Raw genomic sequence first — 22005 nt, 5'->3', positions numbered from 1 at the left:
TTATGATGAAATGCTTTGTTTACTTATATTTAAAATCTATAAATTATATACGTCAAATAAGACAGACTTCAACTTTTTCATTAAATACTGATAGTTATTTTTCAAGCTCATTGCCTTGAGTTACATTTCCAGTACATTTTACTTTAACCATTTTATGCTTCTGATAGTGAATAGTTTTCAATTTCTATATGCAATTAACAATTTATTTTTATTTTTTTAACATTTTGTAAATAACATACTAGTTTTAAACAAGCACCTGCTTTTGTTACTATTTGAAGCATTTAACAGTTAGGGAAGAAGCACCACAAATGTGTAAGTAAATTGAGATTCTTAAAATTTAAAGTAAAGTTAATTTTCAAATTTCCAGTCAATAGTCTTCATACAACTTGCCTAATCTTTCCATTTTTGCAGCAAGATTCTGATCAATGCTGTGGACATTGCTAATCATTTTGTCAGTGTCCATGGCCTGAAACCAATAGTAATGTAGTGTTAAAACAATGGGTGAGATTATGACAATGATATTGTTGGCAAGCATAAAGAGTATCAGCACTCACCATAGCCATTACATGGTCCAGCCTTTTGCTTTTCATATAAATAGTTTTGATAAACAGGAGGCCGTACACGTACAGCGCCAGGGCCAGCAGCAGTGCGCCGAGCTTGAGCTTTGATGACCAGTAGTTGATCATGTTACCCTGCATCGACAGAATAATATCGTCAAACATTAGGTACATACTAACTTACAGATCAAGGACGCTCCGACGACGAAAAAGTACTTACAGGTTTAACCACAACCTCCGGAATTTCTGTAAGGTGAGACATTCAGATGATATTGTTTTGTTGCTCGTGTATAAACTTTGGTGCACCGACACGATCCGCTGGCACGAAGTTCGTGCGGAATTCAATGAAATGAATTTAGGTGAAGCGAGACGTGGATAGTTTTATAAATGTGATGGCTGGCGATTAGTTTTCAGAAGTAAAATTGCTCTCGATCACCAAAACCAAATTACCTATATTTATTTATTTATTGTTTTGGTGACAGCTGTCAGCAAGTAATTTTAATGACAGCTGGCCTTCAATAATATTTTTTTGTCCTTTTCTGGAAAAGGCAAAGGCACAATATATTACAGCCAAGTCTTAAGATTTTGATAATGACCCTAAACTTATTAGTTTGATGTAAAGCCGGGTCTCTAACGCGTCTTTTGCCCTACATCATCAACAAGAACATCTCGGCATTTAACAAAATTGCCTACAAAATATTTACGATGTTTAATGACAATGCCGACATGTTTTTCTTTATTGTGTAGGGCAAAACACGCACTGGAGAAGTGGAGACCCGGCTTAGTGAGCTGATAGATTTTATCTCCCCTTTTCTAGAGTTTCAGCTGAAATGTCTTTTGGCGCTTTACTGATGAATATTAGTTCGATTCTTTCCCTTTACAGGAAAAGGTTGTTGTTATTTGTACAGTTTATTTGGCCTTACCCTGCCTGAGAATTGAGAAATTAAAAAAAAAGAACAGACGTCATTGATGTCAAATCAATCAATTGTCAAAAGGTTATGTTAATAACCTCAAAATTTATTTTTAAATGAATAGTTTCATTGAATTACACAAAATATTTAGTTGAATAGCACTACATTTGGCGAATTTATGTGCTTTTAAGTTCTGCGCAACGGTACAGTAAAATATTTTCTTGTCGTATGAAATTCATTTTTTACTCTTTTGTGGGTAAACAACAATAAATTTTATTTACTTTCCAGTCCTTACGATGTCAACGAATTATACAAAGTACGCAAAGTTAATAAACGCATCTACAAACTACGCCTCCCGCATGAGACGGCTCTCCAACCGGATCTTCGGCGAAGTCGCCATTCCCACCAATCCAAAGTCGATGAAGGTGGTGAAGATATTTTCCGCGCGGCCGCTGCACTCCGACAAGGAGATCGTGGAGTACTACCCGCGGCACGTGGAGACGCACGCGCTGGTGCTGCGGCTGCGCGAGCTCGGGCTGTTCCGCGACGAGCACCAGGACTTCAAGGAGGAGATGCGGCGCCTGCGCGAGCTGCGCGGCAAGGTCAAGGTGTGGCGCCGCCACCTCGACGACAAGAAGGACTGACGCGTGCTCGTGTTTATTGTACATAAGTAGATGCTATTTTAGTCTATTTTGTAAATAGTTTCAAATACTAGCCTCATTCAGTTCAGTGGAAGTCGCACGGTTATTAGTGAACTGCAGGGCAAAAGGGAAATTAACTGACTAAAGAATAGAATCAGATGAGTCTTTCATTATGTAGCTGAGCATCTACTCTTTTCAGTTGAAGTACAGGCATAAAATGTGGTTAGTGGTTCGCTTTCTGCTCTCCGTTGACCTGAGTAAGTCTAGTAAAGGATTTCTAAGGTATAGGGAAATTAGTAAATAAAACATAAGAAAAAATAGCCATCATTTATTTGATTACAAAATCTTTCGTCAGGAAATAAATTGCTACATAAAATATTTCAACAAGAAATGCTCAACTGCTTAACGATGAGTGCGGCGTGAGGCCGAGCGAAGCCGCCCGGCACTGTCGGTAGTAAGCCACAAACAGTCTAGGCAGAAATATAAATTAAACGGTTACGGTAGATATCATGCTTTACATCGAACTATTTATTAATTAGTGCACGCTGTGAGCTCGGTTTTACATACTTTGGTCGGCGACATTACTTAATATGATACCCTATAGAGGCGCGGCTCTGCGTCCGGTGCAACGTATACTGCGGCCGCTCGTCGCGCTCCGGGCTGGGGAGGGCTCGAGGCCCCGAGATCCCGAAAGCGTAGCGAATCGAGTAGAAAACTTGCCAGTTTGATAATGTACCTCATATTACTATTTCATATTTTATTTATAATGTTACGCTACTATCACATCTCACACAAAAAATTTAAAAATTTAATAGATTAAAATACAATGTATTTAGTTTGATAAAATTATTAAGGTGCGTGTTCGGTAAACGTGCTTCTCGCGGGTATTACGTTACAACTGCAGTCGTGTTCGCATCTGGCCGAAGGCGGGCGGCGCGCGCGGCGGCAGCGGCCGGGGAGGGCGCGGCGGCGGTGCACTACGGTTAAAGCTTGTGTTTATTATAACAAAATACTATACCACCGTCGCGCAGCTCGCGCCGGAGCCGCTCGGGACGCTGCGAGTTTTGAAATGAACCAACGGTACGCTGCCGCCGCGAAGCGTCGCCCGGACGGGACGGTTGCGTTGATGACGTCACGGAGTGCTCACCGACTGGCTTGCGCTAGCTGCCTCGGCTGCGCGCAGACGCCGCGAAGATCTTTGCTTCGAAGTGGTTTTGTTTCAGGGATTTAGTGATTAAACGGGCGTCGATGCTAGCTAAACTATACACGTGAAGAGCTTTCACTTTACAGATTTCTTTGTGAACAGAACGCTGATTGCTCCACTTAAGGGCTAAAGTTAGGCCAAAGCCGCTTCCGTCTATAGTTTCGGTAGTATCCGTATTTTCTTGAACAATCAAACAGAAATACAAAGTGCGATGGACTCCAACAAAGACTCACTTATTTATTGCCAAGATCAAGAAAAAACGTATTCAGATCAGTCTGCGCGCAGCCTTTCAAAATATTGCTCAAATTAAAAAATTAACACTCATATCCGGCTCGCTTTACTAATCTTTGGAACATCAGTCGGGCCAACTTTGACGAAAGTCACCATGAAATATTTACCATACATAAAATTACACTAGCGGCGCGCTGCAGGCCGCTCCATCTTACAGTTACATCTGGCGGGGCGAGTACCTAAACCCTTCTAATTCTATAAATTGCAAGTCGTGCAATGCAAGCTGTCAACCATCACATAAACACGCGGCGGGGCAGCGCGCCGGTGCGACGACGCGGTGCGAGTGGCTTCGTGCAGGCGCAGGGCCGATTCTGAACTTTTACAAAAAGGGAAAACCTAAATTTAGGTGTAATAAAATTACGCATGCACGACTTCCAATCGTCAAGGCTATCGTTAACATTTCGTGAATCAGAATCGGTCCTTTGACCTACAAAAAAAATGTGATTTCCAGGACCTTATCAGTTAATCGGATTTAGCTCGAAATACAGTTCATTTTTGCCTATAGATAATAAATTTCACACCTTCCGTCTCAACAGTTTATCGAGACTATCCTAAAATAATTCACGCGGGCGGCGAAATACATGTGAGAATCATTAATTTTGTCGCATAGCACACACCGTTTTGTGCTAAGTTAATTTTTACATACCATTACGAGTACATACATTATTATAACATTATCTTCGTAACGCGGGACCGCTCCCGCGCGCGGTCGGACCCGAAAATGTTTGCACGCCCGCGTTTACGTCGACGTAAAGTCGTGGACACATTTTCGGTTCCGATCGGAAGCGGACGCCGCCCGCCCCGCGCGACCGACACGTCCCGCGCACTCGACGACAAGAAGCCGGAGGCGACTTTTTTTACGGCTCAAAATCGTCTCAATCAAAGTGTCGGTGTTCCATCGCCATCGCGACTTCGAGCAGGGCGGGGCGGCGACGGAGCCGACGCGGGGCTCCTAGGCGTAGGCGTTGAAGTCGTCGACGGCGACGCGCAGCGCCTGGTCGGGCGGCGGCGCGGGCGCGTAGGGCGCGGGCGGGCGCGCGGCGGCGGCCAGGCGCTCGGCCTCGAGGCGGCGGCGCAGGCGCTTGATGACGCGCAGGCGCTCCAGCGAGTTGGACGCGTACGCCGCGCCGCCCAGCGTCAGCGACTGCGAGATCTGCGCCGCCAGCTGCGGGACATAGGGCTTGCGTTAGAATGAAAGAAAGATACATTTATTACAATGGACATCACACAAATACAGGCAATTACATAGACATGACAGTGGCACATAATAATAAAAGAAGAAAAAATAAAAACATGTGTAAACTGAGCAGTGCCACCCATTCACCAACAAGATGCCCACTGCAACGGGACCCCACTCAGCATATGCCGTGGCCCACGGTGACGTTAACCTTCGTTTTCACGTCACGTGACTACAATTCGACTGCGGCACAGGAGGTGGAGTGTGACAGAGTCGGACTTGCGCTTCAGACGGATTCTCAAAAAGCGGTAGACGTAATCCCTCTATGGACCATACGCACCAGGATATAAATTGTCACACCCACACTATACTATTATTGTACTAATTCAGAAGGATATTAATACAAAAATAATTAAATCCAGTATGAATGAAATAGTAGACATCTTGATTCATCTGGTAAATATGTCTTTCAAATCAGGATTTTTTCCAGAAACACTTAAGGTGTCGGTGGTAAAGCCACTTTACAAAAAAGGTCATAAAGACGATGTTAACAATTATCGTCCTGTTAAAATATTTTATTAAAATGACATTTTATGGAAATGATTTGCATGCTATTTTTAAAAGGCTAAACATGAGCACATTGTAAAAACCAACATCCTTATACCATGTTTGAAGCAAATAAAGATATTCTTTCTTTCTTTCTATTTATAATATGCACTTACAAAAATGTAAAGCTCAGCATACGTCTCGCAATTTCGCAAACTGTACCTTGTGAGGCCTAATACAAGGTGTGGTTTTGTAAAACAACGCTCAATTTCGGTGAACTGATTTCATATACATTTTTTGAATTGAATAAATTGTATAAAATAGAGCAGCGGGTAATACCCGCCGGGTACGCACGTGCGCGTGCAGCGCGAGCTGGCGCGCCAGCAGCGCCACGTTGCAGTCGGACACGACGTGCGTGTCGGCGTGCGCCAGGAACGTGCCGCGCACGCGCTCGTCCTTGCTCTTGATGAACACGCGGTTGAGCCCGTGCTCGTACGGCTCCACCACCACGATGCAGAAGTTCAGCTGGCCCTGAGGGATTTATTTTATTTTATTCGGAAAACCAACAGATAAGACGACTCCTTGAATATTGACTGAAAGGTGTGAGTTTCTTCCGCCGCTTCTTTTCAGCACCAGCCCAGTTGTCCCGAAGTGGTGGTAGGGCGAGCTATATTTGGGACGTGTATAAGTGCCCTGGAAAGGGCCTATGTACTGAATAAACTATTTAATTTTTATCGCGAGAGCTCATCCAGTTGATAAATCAAAATTGGTGATGCCGTTACGTGATTTATGACTACTATGGCTGTACTGAAATAGCCACGAAAAGAAAAAACAAACAGTGTTGTTTGTGACTTTTAAATAAAACTAGCTTTCCGCCCGCGGCTTCGCGCGCGTGGACTACATTTCTTTGCTATAAACCTCACGGAGCCCGAGACCTTTCCAACGAATGCAAAACCGTGGAAATCGGTTCGTGCGTTCTGGAGTTATAGCGTCAGGAAGGAAAACCCGACTTATTTTTATATAGTAGATAACTATTAAAACAACGTCATCAAGTGAATCAAAAAGGGTGAAGAGATAAGAAAGCACAGTTTTACCTTGATGGTGGAGATGTTGAACTCCTGTCCGGAGTCGTTGTAGACGATGGACACGTAGTCGTTGCCGATGTACTTGCGCTTCTCGTTGCAGTTGGGGTCCTTGGCCAGGGTCGGCATCGCCGTCGCCACGTGGAACAGCACCTGCCGACATGACTCATTTTGAAAGAAAGAAAGAAACATTTATTGCCATGGACATCACAAAAGACAAAAGAGGTAAAATAAAAAAAAAAGCAAATAAGACAGAGGTGACATAAAACATACAATGAAAGAGCAAGTAAATGAGGATCATTTCGATTTTTAGCTGTGAATGCAGATTTATAGGGCTAAGAAATCCTTAATACACAGTCCAAAAATTTTTGTTCTACGACAAAAATTGACGAAGTTATGGCCAAATTACTAAAAAAATTCACTGACCGCCCGGCGCGGGGACGATGACGTCACTATATCCGATCCGAACGCTGCCGGCGTACTGCGTGGATAGAAAATATTTTTTTCTAGCCAAACTATCAGTTTTAGAGAAAAACTTGTAATGACATTTATACATCAGAATAAAGTAAGCTATCGATAGGTAATTTTTAAAAATAGAAATTGTGAAAAATAACGCAAAAAATCCATACGCTCATACGATTCAATGGAACGCAGAGACGCGATTGGGGTCTCCGCGGTGGTATATTTGGCGATTTATTCAAATAAAGTGTTCATAAGTGTTGTTAGAGTCATATCTTCTTCCAAGTAAAATATAAAAATGTATATGTATTAATTTATTTACTTCTAACAATAAGGTATAGCTGAGGCAGATACACTCTGCCTAGGCTACAAGACATTGCTATGAAGATCATTTCGATGTACATGCAATACCTACCTGTTATTTAGTTTTTCTGAGTTAAACCTACGTACCTATCTATTCGCCGTTCCCATGGGCGGGCCAGCTGCTGCAGGAAAGGACAGCTGCTTCCTCCTGGAAATCTATTTAATCTTAGCCTAGAAGCTGGGTATGACTCCCCCCTCGGCCAGAAGTTGGGTATGATTAACCCCCCCCCCCCCAGGCCCGAAACTGGGTATGACTTGACCCCTCCCCCTCCCCCCAGGCCATAAGCATAAGCTGGATATGACTCCCCTTCGGCTAGAAGCTGGGTAGGACCCCCCCATGCCAGAAATTCCAGAAACTTGGTATGACGTGACCCCCCCCCCCCCCTCCCCCCAGGCCAGAAGCTGGGTAAGGCTAGCCTAGGGGTGTCCACTTTGAAAAAACATCGATGTTTTTTTCGATTCGATATATTGAATCTGTACATCGATTTCTTTCGATGTATTGGAAGAAAACATCGATGTTTTGTATAAATCGAGTACTTTTTTAACCCTTCATTTGGCAAGACATAAACTGTTTGATTTTTTCAATAAAATCTATTTAAACCTAATTGTTACTATCAAATAAAGTTAAGAAAAATAATAAAAAAAATATTTGGTTGGTATTTTCGCGAAAAACGACTGTTGCTTATAGACCACATTGCCAAATAGGGGTACTTAAATAAAATATTGAGATATATTATAGAATTAATTTTTTAATATGAAAATCATAAAAAAAATCAATCGTATTTCACATTTTATGCATTAAACTATTTTTTGACCATTATCGCAAAGTCGACAACGACCTTTTTCTCCAACATTTGATAGATGACTTATGTCATCATACTTCATGATCAATATGCCGAGCCAAGGTTGGCTTTTTATTTTCTCTTTAGTTTCTGAAACTGGTATGTTACCGTTATATGCTATAGTTGTTGACTTCAACGCAAGAAAAACGTGTTTATCATTTAAATCAGTTCAGAGATATAAGCGTGAAGACAGACAACACAGAGACAGACAACAAATTCTTCCTCTCTCCTAAAATGCTGTGCCCGACAGGGTCCATAATTGCATCCAAAGTAATTACCATACCATCTCTATAACATATTCATGTAATACATGATTGATTTATTGGGTATTGACACTCGTTTGTATTGACAAAAAGTTAAACCTATTTTGTTAGATGTTTGGCACTGTTGCTTCTAGGCAACATCGAGGTTCGGAAGCATGTCATGTATTAGAAAACACTGTTTCTACGCCAAATATTGCTTTATATGATTAGTTTGATTTATTATGAACAAAATTTAGACAAAACAAAAACAATTGGAGATCATAAAATAGTATAAAATCATAAAACTTCCGTCTTTGTTATTCTCATTGCGCGTCATCTTGACATCTGACAGAAATATGGATATAAAATCACTCAAAACTAAGTCGACGACCGATTTACTAGTGTTTTGCTGAACTAAGCTTCGTGACAAAATCGAAAGATTTGCACAAAACTTATTATTAGGTCCTGTAGAAATATTCAAAGTGGTTGTTGCTTAAAAGCATCACTGCCAAATGAAGGGTTAAGATTTTTTATAATCCACTAATTTAAGCATTATATTATTAAAAAACAGTAAAAGCTATACATGAGAAAAATCTTCATTATATTAAAGTAAGAACAAAAAAAAACATCCGCATTTATTTTTATAAGTTTGTTATATCCTAAGTATTTCCAGTGTTCTTTTGGAAGACTTTGCAAAAACAACTATTTCTTTGTTGATTGACACAAACAAACTCGCCAACCGACACGCGTGACGCGACATTGACATAAGTTTTTTTTTATTGTCACTAGAGACACTACTCACTGCACTCGTACGCAGTGTTGCCAACATTTTTAAAATACAAGTTGGGTTGTCCGTATATGTAAAATTTTAGTGGTCAGACTTGAGTTTTATGAAATTTTAATTGGTTATCATCGATTCGATGTTTTAACACTGAAAACTTAAAAACATCGATACATCGAGTATTTCAATAGCTTTTCAAAACATCGGATCCATTCGATGTATCGCATTGTAAACATCGATGTTTTCAATACATCGATGTATATCGAATATCCCTAGGCTAGCCCCTCCCCCCAGCCCATAAGCATAAGCTGGGTATGACTCCCCCTCGGCCAGAACCTGGGTATGACTTACCCCCCCCCCCCCCCCCTCCCCCCAGGCCAGAAACTGGGTATGACTTGCCTCTCCCCCCCTCCCACCAAGGCAAGAAGCTGGGTAAGGCTTGCCCCTCCCCCCAGGCTATAAGCTGGGTATGACTTATCCCCCCCCCCCCGCCAGAAACTGGGTATTAGCATCATATTATGTATTATTATGTTCAATCCAAACAATCATTAAGTTACACTCACCCCAACCGCGTCTCCGCATTGCATCGAATCCTATGAAAATGTGGTTTTTGGACATAGCGATACTTATTTTTCACAATTTTTATTTTTAAAAATTACTGGTCTAAAGGTTACTTTATTTTGATGAATAAATGTTATTAAAAGTTTTTTTCTAAAACTGATAGTTTAGCTGGAAAAAAATATTTTCCATCCCAATAGTACGCCGGCTGCGCTCGATTCGGATATAGTGACGTCACGCGGCCCTGCGTACGTTGACTTTTAGCGGCAAAAACGGCCTATGTTTATTACTTAATATCTTCGTAAGTAATGGTCCGATTTGGATAATTCAAAAAGATATATCTTTCTTATGTCTTAAAGATTAACGTAGGTACTAGTTTTATTGAATTTTCTACAACAGTACTGATCCTCATTAGGCAGTGCCACCCTGTCGCACAGCGATCGCAATGGGACCCCACTCAGCATGTGCCGTGGCCCCCGGTGAGGGAGGCCACGACGCTGGTTTTGAGTTTTTTGAGTTCGTTATAGGATGGAATGATGTACCAGTTCGATTCCAGATGGGAAAAGAAGATTGAACTGTCCGGTATTTGCGCTCAAACAGTTTGCCTGAGCAAATTCGATTGGCTTTGATTGTGTCGCGTGACTTCTGCAAGCTCCATTTTTTTAACGTCGGAAAATGCTTTGTGCATATCTACTGGTTATAGGGAGTGCAGGGAACGGCCATTGAATTATGATTATGACTCACTAAAATCCGACGGTGTCCACCGGAGTCCAATGAAACGAAGCCGTGAGTTATTGTCCTAATTTAGACTTTCGTCCGCTTCAGGCTAGTTTCACTCTCCAGGGAGCCTCTCCGGCTTCGAGGGGTCCCCCATTCCTCTACGCCAATTGTTTTTTTATAGAGGTTCTTGTCCTGGTGGTCCTGGTGTGACAGGAGTTGCCATAGCGGGTTACGGTTTGTTCTATGTCACTGCTCAGTCATGGCTGCTGATCAAGAGCGACCCTCCAAAGAATGGGCTCGGCTCGGGCAAACACCCTGCCAGTCCCTGCCTATGGGAGTTTTCAAAGATATCCCCTGCATCGCGGCCCACTCAAGTAGACAAAACCACTGTTAGCAGGTCCCGGTACCGACCTGCATGATGTCGTCGTGCCAGACGTAGGTGTAGTGGCCGTCCTTGCCGCCCTTCTCGAGGTTGAGGAACAGGTGCGGCTGCTCCTCGCCCGCCGCCAGCGACACCAGCGTGCCCAGCGCAGACAGGAACTCCGCGTATCTGAAGAGAAATATACATCTTAACCGCCTAAAGCCTGGTCCGTGAGCACGTAGAATCCCGTCCAATGACCCCAAGCTACCCATCCTTATCGCTCGCGCGTAATTATATTGCTGTCGCGACTGTGAGTGTGCGAGCGCGACCAGGCTTTACACGTTTCATCGATTTCCGACTATCGTCGTGCTCTCAAAGACTTGGTCAATGATTAGTGATTAACAACCCTAGATAAACTTGACGTATTATTGACAAACTCAATCAATAGTGGTGACGTCATTACCTTACGCTGCCATATTCATTCTTCAATATTAATACTTCGTTGTCATGTTGGCCGGGGCCGACGTATAAAACTCCGACCTAGAAATAAAACAGAAAATTAGTAATGTTTCTAGTTAAACAGCTCCAAACACAATTTAATACCGTGTGGAGGGAGAGAAGGGGTAGACGAAAGAAAGGCAGACGGAGAGACGAAGAAAGAGAAAGGGATGGTTTTACGCAGAGTAAATACAAACGCACTTCACCGCTAATCCACGCTAAATTTTGTCAGTGTGTGCGTGCGCGCCGCATACGTATTGGCGCGCTCACATACAAACCGCGCTCGGTGCGTTTCTATGAAGATGAGCTACTCATTTGTATTTACTCTGTTTTACGCTTTCTTTTCTCACTGACCACTCACATATCACATACATATACACACATATACACTCACACACGTATTCAGCCTACTGCACACAATACACACAAACGCATGCATTCTCAAACTCAAAATATCTCTGGATACACTTTTCCGTATTTGTATTAAATTGTAGTTTAGTCATTATTAGTATTAAATTAAACGTTGGACTGCTTAACTTGACTTGTAGACGCTTATATCTGTCGCTGTACTGGTTACATAGCACCACTGGGTGCCCACGACACAGGTTATTCCTAGTGTGGGACCCGCAGACAAAGCAATATTAGTCCAGTCAAATTAGACATGAACCCTGCAATAATTCGCATACAGCTGAAAATTGGTACGAATGTTCGGAGCACCATTATGAATTAACTGTGAAAAGTCCCCATCGATCCGACGTGTGCTAAAAAAAAAATTTAAGGTCAAACTTAAAAAATACGGGTTTTTGAGATTTTCAGCCAAACGGTAAGTTTTATCACAAAAATATGTATGACAAGGTTTAAGGCCATACAATTATCTATCAAAATTGTCTATACACTTTCTCCTAAGAGTCAGCGTTTCTGAGATTCGATGATCCGAAGAGTCAAAAAAGTGTTTTCTTCATAACGGTCTTACACATAAATCCAATGTGATATCGCCTCGTGCCACGACTCAGCATTGTATCATGATGTGTTGTCGACGTCGAATATAAAATGATTAACCTCAATGTCATTTGTCATCTTTAACTGTCGAAAAATGTTTGCAACTTAGACGAAGGACTGCACTGTGAGTTTCTAAGATACGAAGTTTTCGTGTCTATTATGTTTAAGAGCTCTTATATGCACACGTCACTACTCTACTTGTAACTCTATGGTCACTCTTTTAGCCTGGTCAAGTCAGAAAATCCAGGTTATAATAATTCGCATAGAGCTGAAAATTTGTGTGATTGTTGAGAACACCATCCTTAATGAAATGTCAAAAGTCCCCAGCGATCCGTCACTTGAAAAAAAAATTTACGAAGTCCAAGTTTTTTGCATTTTTCCGCCAAACAGTAAACTTATCATAAGAAATGATAAGAAATAGTAGTAGATCATAAAATTATCAATTAAAATTGTCTTTGCCCCTTTTTCCTAACAGTCACCGTTTATGTGGTAACGATGCAAAAAGTTGGAGAATTCGCATTCTGTTAACTACTCCAAAAGTCCACAACTTCAACTCCATTAAAATAGTTTTGAATTGAACAGGATAACAAATACATCTTAAAAAAGGCCTACTGGGGAAACCTGGTAAAAAAAATACGCCAAATAACCCTCATAGGTGTTGTGGAAACATGTGCATATAACGAGAACATCAAAACTAACTTTTTGAATCGTTCTACCTCATAATCGGTGACTCTTAGGAAAAAGGGGTAAAGACAATTTTAATAGATAATTTTATGATCTACTATTATTTCTTATCTATTTTTATGATAAAGGATGATGGGCACAAATGTATGGAAAGTGGTACCCGCTCCAATAGCCATAACCAATATATATTTCAAAAGGCCTTTAGATGTAGGAAAATGTCTGCTATGGGGCCAGTTCTAATTCACGTTTTGAAAGCAGTAATTCCACTAAGTATATTATAATGAAAGTATAACACTATCATCCATGTATACGAGTATGTACTATGACTACAATCTATTAATATAACTAAAAGAAGCCTTGAAAAGGAAAGGATTATACCTACGATGAACTACCCAAGCTTAGCCCTTTATTCGCTTTCATAATCATAATCATGATCATTTTAGCCATAAGACGTCCAGTTGAACATAGGCCTCCCCCAATGATTTCCACAATGGCCGGTTGGTGGCGGCCTGCATACAGCGCCTTCCCGCTACCTTTATAAGGTCGTCGGTCCATCTTGTGGGTGGACTTATTGGGTCTTGTGGGTTTATACGCTTTAGCAACCCATAATAAAACCCTTAAGAAATAATAAAACTCCAACCCCTTAATTAATAAAAGTTACACCCTAGTTGAACTCTGATTTAAATTATCATTTGGTATGGAAATGTCATTTTAATCCAAGGTTCATCCTAGGTAGGTATAACTTTTTTAAATAAGGGGGTAGTAGTTCTTCAAATAAAAACATTTATTTCACAATTATCTCTATCAATAAATATAGAGTTAAGGAAGGATGCTGGAGCAGTAAACCCTTCATGCCTCGCATAACTTAAGTACCATAAGATGGACACGTATAATACTTCGGTTACACAAAAAGTATGTTTATCTTCGAACGCAACCAGATCTGAGGCTGGTGGCCATAGTAAATGTTGTTCGTCTTGGTAAGACCTTTCAAATGACACTACAAACATAACTATTGGAGCCGAGTACCATTTTGCAAAAAAGTATGTTTATCTTCGAACACAACCAGATCTGAGGCTGGTGGCCATAGTAAAAGTTGTTCGTCTTGGTAAGACCTTTCAAACGACACTAGAAGCATATCTATTGGAGCCGGGTACCATTTTGCCCATTGTCCTTTACTACTTGGTCAAAAAATGCAAAAAACTTGGGACTTCGAAAACTTTTTTTTTAAATAACGGATCGTCGGGGACTTTTGACATTTCATTTAGGATGGTGTTCTTAACATTCACACAAATTTTCAGCTCTATGTGAATTATTATAACCTGGACTGTCTAACTTGGTCGGGCTAAAAGAATGACCATAGAGTTACAAGTGGAGTAGTGACGTGTGCATATAAGAGCTCTTAAACATAACAGACACGAAAACTTCGTATCTTAGAAACTCACGGTGCAGTCCTTCGTCAAAGTTGCGCCCATTTTTCGATAATTAAAGATGACAGACGACATTGAGGTTGATTATTTTATATTCGACGTCGACAACACATCATGATACAATGCTGAGTCGTTACACGAGGCGATATCACATTGGATTTATGTGTAAGACCGTTATGAAGAAAACACTTTTTTGACTCTTCGGATCATCGAATCTCAGAAACGCTGACTCTTAGGAGAAAGTGTATAGACAATTTTGATAGATAATTGTATGGTCTTAAACCTTGTCATACATATTTTTGTGATAAAACTTACCGTTTGGCTGAAAATCTCAAAAACCCGTATTTTTTAACTTTGACCTTGAATTTTTTTTTTAGCACACGTCGGATCGATGGGGACTTTTCACAGTTAATTCATAATGGTACTCCAAACATTCGTACCAATTTTCAGCTGTATGCGAATTATTGCAGGGTTCATGTCTAATTTGACTGGACTATATAATGTTTACCGATTTCATTGTTACCAATTGTATTTGAAGGTGTATGCGTAAACGGTGTGTTGGCATAAATAAAATATTTGTATTTGTATTTTAGACATCTACAATTTTATCGTTTTTGACATTTGACATTTCCTTTAATTATACATATTAATGTTATTTAATTATTATTATTTTTATTTGTATTAATTTCTTCTACTACTTGACATTAAATTTGACATTTATAAAACTCATATCCTGATACACCGAGCAACTCAGACCACGGCCGCCGTCTGAAAATCAGCGTCATGTGGTATGCACTTGACACATGCTGAGACGGGGACCCTTTTGCTGCTGCAGCGCCGCCTAAGTAACTGTCCTGATTAATTTTAATTTTAATTGTCATTCTTTTGACTGGTTTTGTAATGTTGACCGTTTGTTTTATGTATGTATGTGTATTCATGTGGCAGCAAAATAAACGTTATTCTATTTGTACGCGTCACCTTGTAGGTCTCGACGGGCGGCACGAGGTCGAGGTTCTTGATGGTGCGCTCGTGCTGCGCCCCCGACACGCGCAGCGGCCGCTCGTTCAGCGGGTTGGAGATCGTCGGCGCCTCGCCTGCGCACGCCACACCACACGTCACAACCACATACCAACATATCGCTACACAGGGTGGCCCAAAAACAATGGATAACCTTGTCAATAATACCACAGAATAATAATAAGTACTACGTACAGAAATTTTACTTCGCGAAGGTATTTAAAAAAAAAAATGCTCAATGTCATTAACAATATGGTGTAATTTAGCCTGTCTCAAGAGTCAAGCACCATTTTGTTGACAAACGTCAGTGATCGGCACTGCGCCGAAGCTATAGGGCTGACTTCGGTAAAATGATGTGACGTGAGGTGCCAAACTGCGGAAAATGGCGGAGGAGATACATGATTTAGCATGAATTATCATGAATAATATTAACTAATTATTTACCTCTCAGTGTCTTAAGGCAACTTAAAAAAGTACATTCTGTGTTTTTATTATTATTTAGGCAGTTAAATACTGCACAGTATTTAGTACACCATTTTCTTTATTTTCTTCCATCATACACAAGAATACGCGTGCGTGAGTCAATGTTCGCTCGTATGTGAGGCCTTGTCGAATAGTATCCTGCAGGTGGGCCATCGTGCGTGTTTTATTTTCGATGTAAACTCGCGGAGATGAACAGGCCTGATAATACAATCAATCAAAATCAAAAATATTTATTCAGTAGGTATAGACAACAAGTGGCACGATTAATTATAATCTTTTGACCAGGTAAAAATATCACGGTTTTGGAGATGTTTAAGTTTTTTTGTATTTTTAGAAAATTGCCATCCGCGATTGCGATGCTATTATGAATTAAATTTTCCTTTTCTTATTTTTAGGGTTCCGTACCTCATAAGGAAAAAACGGAACCCTTATAGGATCACTTTGTTGTCCGTCCGTCCGTCTGTCAAGACCCTTTATCTCAAGAACGCGTGAACGTATCAAGCTGAAATTCACATGAAATACTCAGGTCTATTGTCCCTTTAAGCTGTGAAAATATCAAACTTCTAAGCCAAGCCAATCAAAAGATACAGCCGATTATGTCGATATTTTCAACAAATTTTCGACACTCGCAAAGGAATCAAAACCTACAGGATACTTCCCGTAAACTCAGAATCTTGAAATTTGGCATAAAGCATTGTCATATAATGCAAATATAGGAAAAATTGCGAAAATTTCATTTTTTTAGTTATATAATATAATAAAAATATTTTAATAAAATGAAACTTACTACCTTATTTCTCACGAACGAATAAAGGTATCAAATTGAAATTTATACCAAATACCTAGATCTATTGTCCCTTTAAGAAGTAAAAAAATCAAACTTCTAAGTTAACGCGATCAAAAGATACAGCAGTTTATACCGACACCTTAGACGAATTTCCGTCACACGCTAGGGAATCAAAACCTACAAGGTACTTCCTGTGAACTCAGAATCTTGAAATTCGGCACGAAGCAACGTTATATAGTACAGATAAAGGAAAAATTTTTTTTTTTATTTTTTTTTATGTGATAGGAGGCAAACAAGCAGACGGATAGACGGAAATTGCGAAAATGATAAATTTGAAGTTATATAAAATTTAAAATATTATTTTTGCTTACATGACAAAATATTTTTTTAATAATTATAAACTTACTACCTACCCTTTTTCACATGAACGCGTAGAGATATTAAAGTTGAAATTCATATCAAACACTTCTTAAATCTAATTGCCTCTAAACTGTGAGAAATTCTAAATCAACGCAAAAATTGAAAACGCTGAGGTAGGTACCTACCTATAATGCAAATATAGGAAAAATAAATAAATAAAAAATAATCATACCGCATATTTTGAAATTCGCCACTACTCGCAACGGAATCAAGTAAGTAATTTGATTTAATACGTCATAAATTGTAAACCGCTACGTTTGTACGGCGGAACCCTCGGTGTGCGAGCCCGACTCGCACTTGGCCGGTTTTTTTAATACTTTGGAACTAATTTAATGAATTTCATAAGAAAAAACATTTAAACATAAGACAAACATAAATTAAAATTTACTAAAAATACAAAAAAAAACAGAACAACTGTGATATTTTTACTAAGGTCTAAATTTGATATCAGAGAGATCATATAGAGGACTATCGATGGTTGCAGGGTTATCCATCGTTTTTGGGACACCCTGTATAGTATAGGTACATAAACATAGTGCACGTACCGGGCACCGGCGGCGTGATGGGGTAGGTGCTCATGTTGTGGTACAGCTGCAGGAACACGAAGGCCGGCGTGACCCCGCCGCCGCCGCCGCCCACCGCGCCCGCCGCCGCGCCCGCGCCCGCGCCCGCGCCCGCGCCGCTACCGGGACGCGACACGGGGTTCTCCCTGTGTGGACGAAAGAGCCCGATTCAATTTGCTAAATTTCAAATGACTAGTAAACGATTAGGCGGTTATCACACTGCGACAGGTTTTTTCATTGTATGCAAGTACCTCAGTTTGTATAGAAAACACGCGCGGCACTTCACACTGACAACGCGTCCGCGCGCGTGATTTTTTATATGAAAATCACGCGCTCCGCGGCGGAGCGCGGCGCAGTGTGATAACCACCTTAAGGATTAAAACGGCAAGGTAACGGTCAAACGGTGAACGTTGCAAAACATGGTTGCAGGTCGCATACCTGCAACCATTCACGTTGTCCAGTCCACGTCAAAGCCGTTTTGAAACAGGTCAACGGTTATAGTCGGCGATGGCGATCACTGCGCGTGCATATATCGTCCCGATCGATGACAAGACGCGTCGATGTGAACTCAACTGTGAACATGAGTCCAATTCATCGCTACAAATTCATATAATACGACATCTGATCTTGGTTTGGCCGAGCCTTAACTTTTTAAAGTTTTGTTCTTAGTGTGACAAATGAATGCGTGTTCACTGACCGGTGCCTCCTGGTAGGACTCATGACGGAGATGGTGTGCGAGCGCTTGGAACGCGCGAGTGGCGGCAGGTCGGCGCTGTGGCCCGCGGGCCCGGCGCTGGGCCCGGGCCCGCCGGAGCTGCTGGGCCCGGGCCCGCCGGAGCCGCTGGGCCCGGGGCCGCGCGGGGCCGCCGGCGGCTTCAGCGAGGACGTGCTCGTCGTCACTGTGCTGTCACTTGCCGTCTGCGATACAAGAATATTGCATTTTGAGGGGAAACATGTTGATTGGTGTGCGTCTATAGTCTGGTCCGTGAGCACGTAGAATTTTGTCCAATGACCCCAAGCTACCCTTCCTTATCGCTCGCGCGTAATTACGTTGCTATCGCGCTCGCATACTCACTGCAGGTGCCAGTCGCACAGTCGCAACAGCAATATAATTACGCGCGAGCGATAAGGATGGGTAGCTAGGGGTCATTGGACAAAATTCTACGTGCTCACGGACCGAACTTTAGTAACTCACATAATGAAACAGATAAATGAAACGAGTTGCAATTACCTTTTGTAACTGATGGTGTGCGTTAGAATGTGTGATGCCTTTCGTCGTACTGTTGCTGTCCGGTTGTGCGTCCACTGTGCCTGACACAAAAAAACAATACTGATTTAATTTTCTTTTTTCACCTTTACATTCTAACCAAAATATGCAATAGAAGACTGGTATTGCCATGGTCGTTAAAAAAATTATTTTAAAAGTAGACGACAGACAGTGGTAGATGTAAAGAGATGCTACCATACCGTGTGAAAATGTAAGCTGTATTTATAGGTAAACGGTAGGTATTTCTTTCGTCAGTGACGACGATGGACTCACCAGGGTCGGAGTTATACGAGGTGCCCGACATCTCCTCGGGGCGGCTCGCACGCTGCCGGGCTCGCTGCGAGCGGGAGGGACTCACCAGGGTCGGAGTTGTACGTGAGCAGCAGCGGGTGCGCGGCGGGCGCGAGCGGCGAGGTGCCCGACGTCTCCTCGGGGCGGCTCGCACGCTGCCGGGCTCGCTGCGAGCGGGAGGGACTCACCAGGGTCGGAGTTGTACGTGAGCAGCAGCGGGTGCGCGGCGGGCGCGAGCGGCGAGGTGCCCGACATCTGCTCGGGCGGCTCGCACGCTGCCGGGCTCGCTGCGAGCGGGAGGGACTCACCAGGGTCGGAGTTGTACGTGAGCAGCAGCGGGTGCGCGGCGGGCGCGAGCGGCGAGGTGCCCGACATCTCCTCGGGGCGGCTCGCACGCTGCCGGGCTCGCTGCGAGCGGGAGGGACTCACCAGGGTCGGAGTTGTACGTGAGCAGCAGCGGGTGCGCGGCGGGCGCGAGCGGCGAGGTGCCCGACGTCTCCTCGGGGCGGCTCGCACGCTGCCGGGCTCGCTGCGAGCGGGAGGGACTCACCAGGGTCGGAGTTGTACGTGAGCAGCAGCGGGTGCGCGGCGGGCGCGAGCGGCGAGGTGCCCGACATCTGCTCGGGCGGCTCGCACGCTGCCGGGCTCGCTGCGAGCGGGAGGGACTCACCAGGGTCGGAGTTGTACGTGAGCAGCAGCGGGTGCGCGGCGGGCGCGAGCGGCGAGGTGCCCGACGTCTCCTCGGGGCGGCTCGCACGCTGCCGGGCTCGCTGCGAGCGGGAGGGACTCACCAGGGTCGGAGTTGTACGTGAGCAGCAGCGGGTGCGCGGCGGGCGCGAGCGGCGAGGTGCCCGACGTCTCCTCGGGGCGGCTCGCACGCTGCCGGGCTCGCTGCGAGCGGGAGGGACTCACCAGGGTCGGAGTTGTACGTGAGCAGCAGCGGGTGCGCGGCGGGCGCGAGCGGCGAGGTGCCCGACATCTGCTCGGGCGGCTCGCACGCTGCCGGGCTCGCTGCGAGCGGGAGGGACTCACCAGGGTCGGAGTTGTACGTGAGCAGCAGCGGGTGCGCGGCGGGCGCGAGCGGCGAGGTGCCCGACGTCTCCTCGGGGCGGCTCGCACGCTGCCGGGCTCGCTGCGAGCGGGAGGGACTCACCAGGGTCGGAGTTGTACGTGAGCAGCAGCGGGTGCGCGGCGGGCGCGAGCGGCGAGGTGCCCGACGTCTCCTCGGGGCGGCTCGCACGCTGCCGGGCTCGCTGCGAGCGGGAGGGACTCACCAGGGTCGGAGTTGTACGTGAGCAGCAGCGGGTGCGCGGCGGGCGCGAGCGGCGAGGTGCCCGACGTCTCCTCGGGGCGGCTCGCACGCTGCCGGGCTCGCTGCGAGCGGGAGGGACTCACCAGGGTCGGAGTTGTACGTGAGCAGCAGCGGGTGCGCGGCGGGCGCGAGCGGCGAGGTGCCCGACATCTGCTCGGGCGGCTCGCACGCTGCCGGGCTCGCTGCGAGCGGGAGGGACTCACCAGGGTCGGAGTTGTACGTGAGCAGCAGCGGGTGCGCGGCGGGCGCGAGCGGCGAGGTGCCCGACGTCTCCTCGGGGCGGCTCGCACGCTGCCGGGCTCGCTGCGAGCGGGAGGGACTCACCAGGGTCGGAGTTGTACGTGAGCAGCAGCGGGTGCGCGGCGGGCGCGAGCGGCGAGGTGCCCGACGTCTCCTCGGGGCGGCTCGCACGCTGCCGGGCTCGCTGCGAGCGGGAGGGACTCACCAGGGTCGGAGTTGTACGTGAGCAGCAGCGGGTGCGCGGCGGGCGCGAGCGGCGAGGTGCCCGACGTCTCCTCGGGGCGGCTCGCACGCTGCCGGGCTCGCTGCGAGCGGGAGGGACTCACCAGGGTCGGAGTTGTACGTGAGCAGCAGCGGGTGCGCGGCGGGCGCGAGCGGCGAGGTGCCCGACGTCTCCTCGGGGCGGCTCGCACGCTGCCGGGCTCGCTGCGAGCGGGAGGGACTCACCAGGGTCGGAGTTGTACGTGAGCAGCAGCGGGTGCGCGGCGGGCGCGAGCGGCGAGGTGCCCGACGTCTCCTCGGGGCGGCTCGCACGCTGCCGGGCTCGCTGCGAGCGGGAGGGACTCACCAGGGTCGGAGTTGTACGTGAGCAGCAGCGGGTGCGCGGCGGGCGCGAGCGGCGAGGTGCCCGACGTCTCCTCGGGGCGGCTCGCACGCTGCCGGGCTCGCTGCGAGCGGGAGGGACTCACCAGGGTCGGAGTTGTACGTGAGCAGCAGCGGGTGCGCGGCGGGCGCGAGCGGCGAGGTGCCCGACGTCTCCTCGGGGCGGCTCGCACGCTGCCGGGCTCGCTGCGAGCGGGAGGGACTCACCAGGGTCGGAGTTGTACGTGAGCAGCAGCGGGTGCGCGGCGGGCGCGAGCGGCGAGGTGCCCGACGTCTCCTCGGGGCGGCTCGCACGCTGCCGGGCTCGCTGCGAGCGGGAGGGACTCACCAGGGTCGGAGTTGTACGTGAGCAGCAGCGGGTGCGCGGCGGGCGCGAGCGGCGAGGTGCCCGACATCTGCTCGGGCGGCTCGCACGCTGCCGGGCTCGCTGCGAGCGGGAGGGACTCACCAGGGTCGGAGTTGTACGTGAGCAGCAGCGGGTGCGCGGCGGGCGCGAGCGGCGAGGTGCCCGACATCTCCTCGGGGATGGCCTCGCAGGACACGCGCATGTCGCTCTTCTTGGCCGCCTTCTTGCACGCGTGCAGCGATACCGCCGTGCTCCTGGAACATTGTTGACAGATTGACACCGAGTATCTATTGTTTTATCAGTCTCCGTCGACAGGAGTATGCAAGTATATGT

General features: G+C 45.5%; 2 protein-coding genes and 1 long non-coding RNA gene across 3 annotated transcripts in view; 1 reads left to right on the top strand and 2 right to left on the bottom strand.

Moving 5' to 3' along the window:
- Window positions 1-1520: 1520 nt before the first annotated feature.
- LOC135074339 (small ribosomal subunit protein mS33) lies at window positions 1521-2429 on the top strand. The gene is made up of 2 exons (XM_063968599.1): window positions 1521-1671; window positions 1757-2429. Exon 2 carries the CDS (start codon window positions 1765-1767, stop codon window positions 2110-2112), a length of 348 nt encoding a protein of 115 aa, XP_063824669.1. The 5' UTR covers window positions 1521-1671; window positions 1757-1764; the 3' UTR covers window positions 2113-2429.
- The window catches only part of LOC135074780 (uncharacterized), a 52176-nt gene continuing 32595 nt past the window's right edge, over window positions 2425-22005 (bottom strand). Inside the window, 14 exon segments of the mRNA XM_063969162.1 lie at window positions 2425-4769; window positions 5682-5858; window positions 6422-6562; window positions 10786-10924; window positions 11199-11275; window positions 15322-15437; window positions 17596-17759; window positions 18311-18427; window positions 19326-19579; window positions 19666-19941; window positions 20028-20440; window positions 20567-20907; window positions 21050-21391; window positions 21534-21926. Of these exon segments, the coding sequence (XP_063825232.1) occupies window positions 4557-4769; window positions 5682-5858; window positions 6422-6562; window positions 10786-10924; window positions 11199-11275; window positions 15322-15437; window positions 17596-17759; window positions 18311-18427; window positions 19326-19579; window positions 19666-19941; window positions 20028-20440; window positions 20567-20907; window positions 21050-21391; window positions 21534-21926 (3163 nt within the window). The 3' untranslated portion in view covers window positions 2425-4556.
- Window positions 18450-19315, bottom strand: LOC135074343 (uncharacterized). Its single transcript, XR_010257818.1, has 3 exons — window positions 19239-19315; window positions 18845-18918; window positions 18450-18531 (listed from the first exon to the last, which is right to left on the bottom strand). It is a non-coding gene; the product is annotated as an uncharacterized LOC135074343 (long non-coding RNA).

Source organism: Ostrinia nubilalis, chromosome 9 (genome assembly GCF_963855985.1).
Source record: "Ostrinia nubilalis chromosome 9, ilOstNubi1.1, whole genome shotgun sequence".
NCBI lineage: Eukaryota > Metazoa > Arthropoda > Insecta > Lepidoptera > Crambidae > Ostrinia > Ostrinia nubilalis.
This window is presented reverse-complemented; position numbering and strand designations above follow the sequence as displayed.